Source organism: Herpailurus yagouaroundi, unplaced genomic scaffold (genome assembly GCF_014898765.1).
Source record: "Herpailurus yagouaroundi ecotype Mexico unplaced genomic scaffold, PumYag 162542, whole genome shotgun sequence".
Taxonomy (NCBI): domain Eukaryota; kingdom Metazoa; phylum Chordata; class Mammalia; order Carnivora; family Felidae; genus Herpailurus; species Herpailurus yagouaroundi.
In genome coordinates, this window is record NW_024423263.1 from 1 (window position 1) to 9482 (window position 9482).

Sequence of the window (9482 nt, forward strand, 5' to 3'; positions counted from 1 at the left end):
CCTCACTTGGCCCCCAGGTCTAACTGCCCATCCTTGCCCTCCCCCCCAGGGCCTGGAGCAAGATGTCCTCCAAGCCATTGACCGGGCCATTGAGGCTGTGCACAATGCAGCCATGCGGGATGGTGGCAAGTACAGCCTGGAGCAGCGTGGAGTCCTTCAGTGAGTGTGGGTGAGGGGAAGAGGGCACCGCCTCCACCCCATTACCCTAATGAGCACAGTTGGGTGGGGGTCCTTTAGTGGATACTGGGGTTGTGTGTAAGGCAGAGCTGGGGTAATGCAGAGTAGGGTGGGGCATGAGGGAGGTGGCAGGAACCCGAGCTTTGGGGGGCCCAGGACCCATGGGGGAGCATGTAAGGACTTTGGGAGTTTAAGGTAACTCGCCCAGTAAGCTCCTTGTCCCTCCATCAGGAAGCTGATCCACCACCGGAAAGAGACTCTGTCCCGCAGAGGCCCCTCAGCCTCCAGCCCTGCAGCTATGACCCCATCCACCAGTGACCACCATCTGGACGCTGCTGCTGCCAGGCAGCCCAATGGGACGTGTCGAGCTGGGTTTGAGCGGCAGCACAGCCTCCCTAGTTCCGAGTATCTCGGGGCGGACGGAGGCCTCTACCAGGTATGTGGGGAGGACATCCTGGCCGAGGGAGGTGGGTGGAACTTAGGCTTGGTCCAGAGGTTCCAAGGGTCCAGTCGGGTCAGTGATGCAGAGCCGTAGCCCGCCTGTGCCAAGAGCTCAGGGCCTTAGCCAGGCCGGTACCCCAGATGGCAGCGTGTCCTCCCAGATCCCGCTTCTGTCCTCTCAGATCCCACCACAGCCTCGCCGAGCAGCACCCGCCATGCCACCTCCACCTGTGAAGCGCCGAGACCGTGAGGCCCTGGTGGCCTCAGGCAGTGGTGAGAGGCGGGATTGGGGCAATTGGGGAAGTACCCTGTGGTGGAATGATTGCTTTGCCTGTGTCAGAAAGTTGGGGGCTCTGGGCTTGGAGGGGTGGGTCTAGCAGAGAAACCAGGCCCTGTGTTGGGAGGGCGGGGCTCAGGGCCTGGAGGGGTAGGGGACCCAGGGGGCTGTCCCAGCACAGCATCCGCTCTCTGCCCACAGGCGGCCGCAACACCACGCCCTCCGGGGGCAGTTCTGTGTCCAGCGGCTCCTCAGTCAGCAGCACCTCCCTTGACACGCTCTGTACCGGCTCTAGCTCGTCTGAGCTGGGCCCCAGCTGCTCACCCACGCCCCCACCTGTGCCCCGCCGAGGCACTCACACCACTGTGTCCCAAGCTCAGCCCCCTCCCTCCAAGGTGCCAGCCCCTGAGCCCCCTACAGAGGAGGTGGCAGTTGATACAACCTCAGCCCCTGATGAGCTGGAGGCCCTGGGTGCGCTGAACCTGGGGACTACAGAGGAGAAGGTGGTGGCCGAGACTGCTGTGCCCAAGACCATCGGGGCAGAGCTGATGGAGCTCGTGCGGAGAAACACCGGCCTGAGCCACGAGCTATGCCGTGTGGCTATTGGCGTCGTGGTGGGTCACATCCAGGCCTCTGTGCCGGCCAGCTCGCCTATCATGGAGCAGGTCCTCCTCTCGCTGGTAGAGGGCAAGGTGAGGGTGGGCGGCAGGGCCAGGGGCCTCCCCATCCTCGGGCCGCCCTGCCTCCCCTGCCCCATTCCCACTCTCATGCTTGTGTCCAGCCTTGACTCGACAGGTGTTTATTGAGCTCTAGCCTGGCCTTCATTGTGCTGGGTGCTGGGGACATTTGAGCTGATCCTTGGAGGAGAAAGGGAGGAAGAGCATTCCAGGCAGAGGCTCAGCCTGGACCAAGGCCATGAGGCAGGACCGAGCTTGGCTTACAGGAGGAGGTGGAACAAGGCCAGCATGGCTATAATACAGGGAGTGAGGGAACAGGTGGTGTGGGAGAGGTGAGACCCGGGGCAGGTGGTAGATGAGACCAGATGCAGGTGGGCAAGAGTCATCTCTGGCTGCAGGGGAGGAGCGGACATAGAGCATGAGAGAAGGCAGTACCTCGCTGGCCTTGGCAGTGGAAAGGAGTGGGTGCTTTGAGAGCTGTGACAGAGGCCTCAGTACTGACTCAGGTGTGAGTCAGGTGTGTGGGCATTGTAGGGTGGGTGGGATCTTTTGCCAGGGTTGGGGCACTGGTCAGGAAGCGGGATTGGAGGGCGACAAGCCATCTCCATCTGGGGACCAGATGGGCCCAAGATCCCTCCTTAGGGCCCCATGACCTAGCAGCTCTGGTGTGGGGTGGAGGGAGCAGCAGGTCAGTGGACTTGTCTGTGTTGAGTACAGTGGGTGCTGCCAGGCTGGAAGCATTTGGGGGAGACGGGGGAGGTGGGGAGATGACCAGGCCTGGTGCCACTTCATGTGGATTCGGAGGGTAGCATCTCAGTCACACTCAGGCAGTGATACAGTCGGTGGCCTTCCTCGAGGAAGATGTTTCTACAGGGCTGGGATGAGCAGCAGGTTGTTGGAAGGCACCCACAGATGTGTCTCAGGCAGAATCTGAGCCCAGCAGGTTATCAAGGCTGGGGGCAGTGGACTTGCTTGCAGAGGGGGTGTAGAATTGGGCTGGTGCCCTTGGGAGCTTTGATGTTGAGGTGTGGGCCACAGGAGCAGGGTCCATAGTGGGAGCTCGAGGTGGGGCAGAGGGGAGGAAGGAAGAGAACCAGAGGCTGGTCCCCTCGCAGGTTCTGAGAGGACACTGACTAGGAGCAGCCCTGAGAGATGAGGCTGGGAACCCTTTCCCAATGTCGACCTGGAACTCACACCTGTGACATTCTCAGGGTCTGGGTTGACTTCTAAACCTTGGGGGCTTCCTGGAGATGGTGAGGGACAAGGAATGTGCTGAGCCATTCCTCTCTCCCCCAGGACCTGAGCACTGCCCTGCCCTCAGGGCAAGTCTGCCATGACCAGCAGCGGCTGGAGGTGATCTTTGCAGACCTGGCTCGGCGCAAGGACGATGCCCAGCAGCGCAGCTGGGCCCTGTACGAGGATGAAGGGGTCATCCGCTGCTACCTGGAGGAGCTGCTACATATTCTGGTGCGGGGTGGGGGCCCACGGGTGTCTCCCCCCGACCCTGCAGTGTCCCCTCCAGTGCTCAGGAGCCTCCCCTGCGTGTACTCAGCTTGCTTATGTGTGGCCACACGGCTCATACTGACTGATTGTGTCATGCTTCCTCCTCTCCACAGACGGATGCAGACCCCGAAGTTTGCAAGAAAATGTGCAAGAGAAATGAGTTCGAGTCTGTCCTGGCCTTGGTGGCCTACTACCAAATGGTGTGTGCAAGACAGAGGGGCGGGGGCGTGGAGGCACCCGGGTAGAGGTGGGGGTTCCGGGCACTGAGTGCACAGGGTCTCCTGCCAGGAGCACCGGGTGTCCCTGCGGCTGCTGCTCCTCAAGTGCTTTGGCGCCATGTGCAGCCTGGATGCAGCCATCATCTCCACACTCGTGTCGTCTGTGCTGCCTGTGGAGCTGGCACGGGACATGCAGACAGACACGCAGGGTGAGGCGAGGGGGAGCTTCCTGCCGTGTGGGGGGTTCCCACCATCTGTAGGGGCTCTCACCGCCTGCCTTGCCCCCCAGATCACCAGAAACTCTGTTACTCCGCCCTCATCCTGGCCATGGTCTTCTCCATGGGGGAGGCAGTGCCATATGCGCACTATGGTAAGTGAGCAGGTCACCGACCAGCTGACCGCTGGGAGCCCCACTGCACGTACCTGACAGGGATCGGGTGTCCCCAGAGCTGACGGAGACCCAGGGGGCTGGGGCTGGGTGGTGTGCACAGACGGGGAGGGCTGACTCCATGCACCCCCCTCCCAGAGCACCTGGGCACACCCTTTGCCCAGTTCCTGCTGAGCATCGTCGAGGATGGGCTGCCCCTGGACACCACAGAACAGCTGCCCGATCTCTGCATGAACCTGCTTCTGGCTCTCAACTTGCACCTGCCAGGTGGGAATGGGGCCCAGTGGGAGGTGGCCGACCAGCTGGGGGTTCTGGCTGGGTACCTGTGCGCTGATCTACCGACACCCATGTCCTTCCTCAGCCCCTGACCAGAACGTCATCATGACCGCCCTGAGCAAACACTCCAACGTCAAGATCTTCTCCGAGAAGCTTCTCTTGCTCCTGAACAGAGGAGGTGAGGGTGCAAGGAATCTGTGTGGCGCTGCTTCGCTGTCCTGGGACTCCATGATCCCCAATAACTCCCTGCAGTGGCTCTGGCCTTCCCACAGTGACAGCCCTGACCCCTCTTCTCTTCCCCCTGCTTCCTAGATGACCCCGTGCGCATCTTCAAACATGAGCCGCAGCCGCCACACTCCATCCTCAAGTTCCTACAGGACGTGTTCGCCAGCCCCGCCACGGCTGCCATCTTCTACCACACAGACATGATGGCACTCATTGACATCACCGTGCGCCACATCGCGGACCTGTCGCCCGGAGACAAGGTACCTAGAGGTGGCTGCAGTGGGGATGGGAGGTGTGTAGAAACCGAAACAAAATGGACTGGAGACAGGACACTGACAGAGACTGGGGACGGGGCACAGCTGGAGCCAGGCCAGTGTGGAGGCCACTCAGTAAGCCATGGCAGGTGTGCCCAGACCCAGAGGAGCCCCGGTGAGCTGATCTGGGCCAGACTGTCTGGACAGAGATGGGGTGGGGAGGGCAGCGGGGTCAGGCGGGAGGAGGTGGCATTTACACAAGGCCTCAGAGGCTGCAGCAGGAGCTTCTGATCTCAGAAGAGGAGAAGTGACCTGATGGACACCCCGAACGGAGTGTGGACTGTATGAGCCCAGGGGAGGCGGAGGTCTGTGAGGAAGCAGCCGCAGCTGTCAGGGCAGCCCAGCCGTGGCCTCCTGGGAAGAGGTCAGATTTGTGGGTATGGGAGGTGAGTCCCAGGGCTTACCACTGGACTTGTGTTGAGCAATCAAGTGGATGAAGTGTGATTACTGAGGTGGGGAAACAGTCTTTGGGGGGGAAATGGAGTTGCATTTTGACGTGTCAGGTTTGAGAAGATACCTGTTAGACAGCCAGGTACAGAGCACATTCAGGGGCAGTGGAGCCGAGTTGGGACACTGGAGAGACACGCTGGAGAGTTGCCTGTGCACCAGTGTGACGGAAAGCCTGTTTCAGGGCCACCACCTAGAGTGTGAGGAGGAGGGGTCAGAGGGCAGCTCAGGCCTCGGCCCAGGGCACAGTGAGGACAAGTAGGGAGGAGCCCAGGAGGAAACCCTGGAGAGAGCAGGAGCCCAAAGCAAGGTTCGGAGGAGGAGGGAAATGAGCTGTCTCCACAGTTAAGAGCCTGAGTAAGACGGAGGCTGCGAATTGGCCACTGGAATTGCCCCCACAGAGTCCCCAAGTGACTGACAAGCAGCGTCCGTGGAGTGGAGGGAAAAAGAATGGAACGTTTAAGAGAGAATTTGAAGTTGGAGGGGAGTGAGGGGGAAATTGGAAGCCGTAAATGGAGACAACCCCTGTAGTTCTTCTGTGAAGGGAGCAGAAAAGAGGGGGTCCGCCTGAGGGAGATGTGGAGTCATCAGGAAGTGTTCTAGAGGTAGGCGATGCTGGTGCAGGTCTCTGGGCCAGAGGGAATAATCCAGCAAGCATCAAGAAATGGCTGACGGGAGAGTGGGCCACCACAGAAGTCAAGTAGATCAGGCAGTGGCGGAGGGCCCAGGGCTGTGGAGGGACACCCCTCACCCTAAAGGGAGCCAAGGCAGCTTATTCTGGCAGAGACAGGTGAGATGTCGGTGCTGCGAGGGGAAGACAAGGGCTTTCTGAAAGATTGCTTGTTTTCTCCATGAAGCACAAGGCCAGCTGTCCAGGCACTTTGGGGTCTGGAAAGCCTAGAAGAGGTGGGCTGTGGTTCTTAAGGGCGTGTGAACATAGCAGAGAAAAGTGGCAGGAGCCAAGGCAGTGCTGCGTGTCCGTCTGAGGCTTGTGGTAGGGAAGGAAGCTGAGGCCTGCACAAGGCTCTGTGGCTGTCTAGGGCTTAGACACTGGGCAGTGATTTGCAGGTGCTGTGGTCTGACCAGGCTGGGGGGTTACAGGGTGGTGCTGCCTAGAGAAGGGATTGAGTCCTCTAACCATAGGGAAAGAGGGAAATAAGGGATGGTGAGGGGGGCAGACGGAGGAAAAGCATTGGGATCGTGTCAGTGGATTGGGGGTCTGTGGGGAAAAGGAGCAGCTGGGGTGTCAGACTAGAGGGCGTGTTAGAGCTGGACTCTGGCTTGTGTGGAAGGTAGGACGGTGGCCAGGTCCTAGGAGTGGGTTGGGTATGAGGTGTGCCGACAGAGGGGAGAGGGCGGTGTCACAGAAGACAGCTGTGTTACTGGCCCGTGCATTTAGATGGACGGCTGTGCGCTTTAGTCAGAGAAAGAACATGAGAAAGCCTTCAGTTTTAGGAAGATAGAGCTGGCGGTTTCCCCTTGCCGCCTTTCTGAGCCAGGACTCCTGGGGGCTGGCCACGTTCTGGGACACCTGTGTCTGGAATGGTCCATTCATTCACTTACTCAGCAACTGTTGAAGGCCAGTTCATGTGGCAGGCACATTGTGGGCGCTGGGGATGCAGCCCTGATCTTCAGTGCCGTGAGGCGGTCCACAGCCCTGGGGTCCACGTGGCAGCCTGTTCCTGTCTGGTGGCAGTGGCAGTGCCTCCCAGGGTCCCTGAGCTCACCTGCTCCTCCCACAGCTTCGCGTAGAGTACCTCTCCCTGATGCACGCCGTCATCCGCACCACACCCTACCTGCAGCACCGCCACCGGCTGCCCGACCTGCAGGGCACACTGCGCCGCATCCTGACTGAAGAGGAAGCCTCGCCCCAGGGCCAGATGGACCGCATGATTGTCCGAGAGATGTGCAAGGAATTCCCGGTGCTGGGCGAGGACCCCAGCTAGCGCCTTCCTCCCCTCCCTTCCCTGCAGCCCCGGTCAGGGTGCAGGGGACGCGGAGGCTTGGCCCTAAGCATGTTTTGCACAGACGGTGTGGGGGAGGTGGTGGTGGAAGGGACCTGAGCAGGGCCCCCACCTGAAGTAGAGCCAGTGCCAGGGGCCAAGTGTGGGATTGGGGACCACGCTCCGGGAGCTATGCTGGGGCAGAGGGCCTGTGTGAGCTAAAGCCCCTCCATCTCCCGGTAGGCTGCCTCTTCAGCATGCCCCCTCCCCCCCCCAGCACAAACACACACTCAGAGTCCCGCTGCTGCTCCGGGCTGGGCTAGAGCCGCCATCCCTGTCCTGCCTCGTCTGGGTCCTGGGCCTCAGCAAGCCATGTCTTTGGGGTGAGGGGAGCCACCTTCCGCCAGCTGTTCTTTGCCTTAGCTTTGCAGTGAGTGCTTCTCCTGTGCTCCCCGCTCCCCGTGGGGGTCGCTTTCCCTTGCTCCCACCCCCAGGGGTCTTGGCCAAGCTCCTGCTTTAAAGCAGAATCTTAGAGACAGGCCATCTATTCTGGAGCCTCACAGAATAGGGTGATGGCACTCAGAAAGCCAATGACAGAATATTTTCTCTGTAAAAATGTAGACTGAAAAGCCATGTGTATTTTCCCGTGTGCTGCAGCTCACCTTCGGAAATAAATCACAGGCATCCAGAAACAGGCTCCCCTGTATGATCCTGGGTTGTTGTGGGAGAGGATGGGCAGGGACGCTGGGGCCTCAGGACCTTGTCACTTGCTTGCCCTGATCTCTCCAGTGTAAGGAGGGGGTGGTCCCTGATAGGTCTGTCCATCAAAGTTCCTTGAGCCCTGTTCCAGCTTCTCTCCCTGAGTTCCTGCTTCTGGGCCAAGCCGAGTGCCCCGTGGTCCGTTTGTGGGCGACTGCCCTCCCAGACTTCACTTACATCTTTCTTTGCTTTGAATGCTGAGTCTCTCCCCTGTTGAAAGCCTCTCCTTCATAGCTGCTCTCAAATGAAGCAGGCCCCACCCCAGCCTCAGCCTCCCTCCCTGCCTGTCCAGCTCTGTTCCCTTTCTCATTTGTCAGTGGGTCCAGCAAGAGCCCCTCATTTTGCAGCCTCAGCAGAGATTTGGCCGTTACTGTAGGGCAAGGAGAGTATCTTAACAGCTGCGGGGTTTAGTTGGCACTACTGTTTGAGGAGAATTAGGGACCGTTTGGCACAAACTTCATTTTCCTTGTGGGCTCCCAAGTTAACAAAGGTTCTCGCCATAAATGGGGGGAGGAGAGTCAGGAACCCACAGACAGACATCAGTCAGAAGCGGTTTTCATCAGTTCCCTTTGGTTTTTGACCCAGGACGATCCTCATAAGACCCTTCCACGTGTCCAGAGTTCCCGATACTGTGACTTCCAGTCATAACTTTTCCTTTTTCATTGGGGGGGCTGAAGGCAGAAGGCTGTTCTGTTATTTTCTCAACAGGACTGTCTAATCCAGCAAGAAGCACAGAGAGGTCAGGGCTAGGGGTGGGGTCCCCTGAAAACAGGTCCTCAGGAAGCTGAGGCAGGAATATTTGACAGGGAACTAAGCACTGATGAGAACTGATGAGGGAACTAAGCACTCATGGCTGATGAGATGTCCTTCCTTAACTGCTGACTCGGGTTAAATGCACAGGCTCCCCTGCTGGACCTGAAGAGAGGCTGACAAAATGCCCCCCAGTAAAGCTGTGTGGCACAGCCTGGTCGCTTTTCATCCCAGAGCCATTCTGCCTTTCCCTTCACATCCGGAGTCAGTGACACTGACTTCCGGCCATGACTCCTTCCTCACTGGAGTGCTGAGAGAACCATGATTCTCCTCCTGAGATAGTGTAATTGAGTGAAAAGCACAGGTCCTGTGACAGCCCCCATGCCTTGCTCTGTTCCCTGTTTTGCGCACACGCACACACTGGAAGGGCAGGGCTGTGCTGTGCCATCTGTCCCCATGCTGGCACCTATGATGAGCAAAGTAGGGCCCCATGGCATGAGGATCAGAAGGCCCTGCCGGTTTCTGTATGATTGTCCAAGAGGCCCTGGCACGTGTTTGTAAGGGATGCGAGAGCCCCAGGTGACAAAGTTACATACTGGCCTCTGGCAGCAAACAGATGCTGTGAGAGGGTGCAGACCTCCAGGACCCGCTCAGCAGATACCCTGATGGTGCTCTCACAACACAAAATTAGAACCACAGAGGGAAATATGATTAGCCAGAGAGTTCCTCAGTGAGGAAACTCTTTGAGAAAACACCCCTTCGGCTGCTTGGAAGGATGGTAAATGTGGGATATGGTGAGCAAAAGAAAGGGCAGAGGGAGACAACTAAGCCACTCGGGTGGGTGTTTGGGTGGGGCTGAGGGAAAAAAGAGATTTTGAGGGGCAATGAGGGCTGGGGGGTTGGGCTGACCTCTGGTGTAGAAACGGGTACCTAATGGTGCTGGCACACACACATCAGGCAACTCCAGAGTGAGGGAGTGGGTAAAGATCACATGCCTGCTCAGTCCCCCAAAGATACAGAGGCTCTGAGTAGTTGAAAACAATGTTTTCTTTTTTTCTCTCTTTTAAAGAAATATTTTAATGTTTAT

General features: G+C 58.7%; 1 protein-coding gene across 1 annotated transcript; it reads left to right on the plus strand.

The window, feature by feature from the left end:
• Positions 1-10: 10 nt before the first annotated feature.
• LOC121026819 (NCK-interacting protein with SH3 domain-like) lies at positions 11-7582 on the plus strand (the record flags this gene model as incomplete). The annotated part of the gene is made up of 12 exons (XM_040469612.1): positions 11-159; positions 409-613; positions 801-891; positions 1097-1587; positions 2869-3039; positions 3189-3275; positions 3364-3502; positions 3583-3663; positions 3820-3948; positions 4043-4135; positions 4270-4442; positions 6686-7582. Coding segments are annotated over 12 exons (2013 nt in total), but the record flags the coding sequence as incomplete, so codon positions are not given.
• Positions 7583-9482: the final 1900 nt, after the last annotated feature.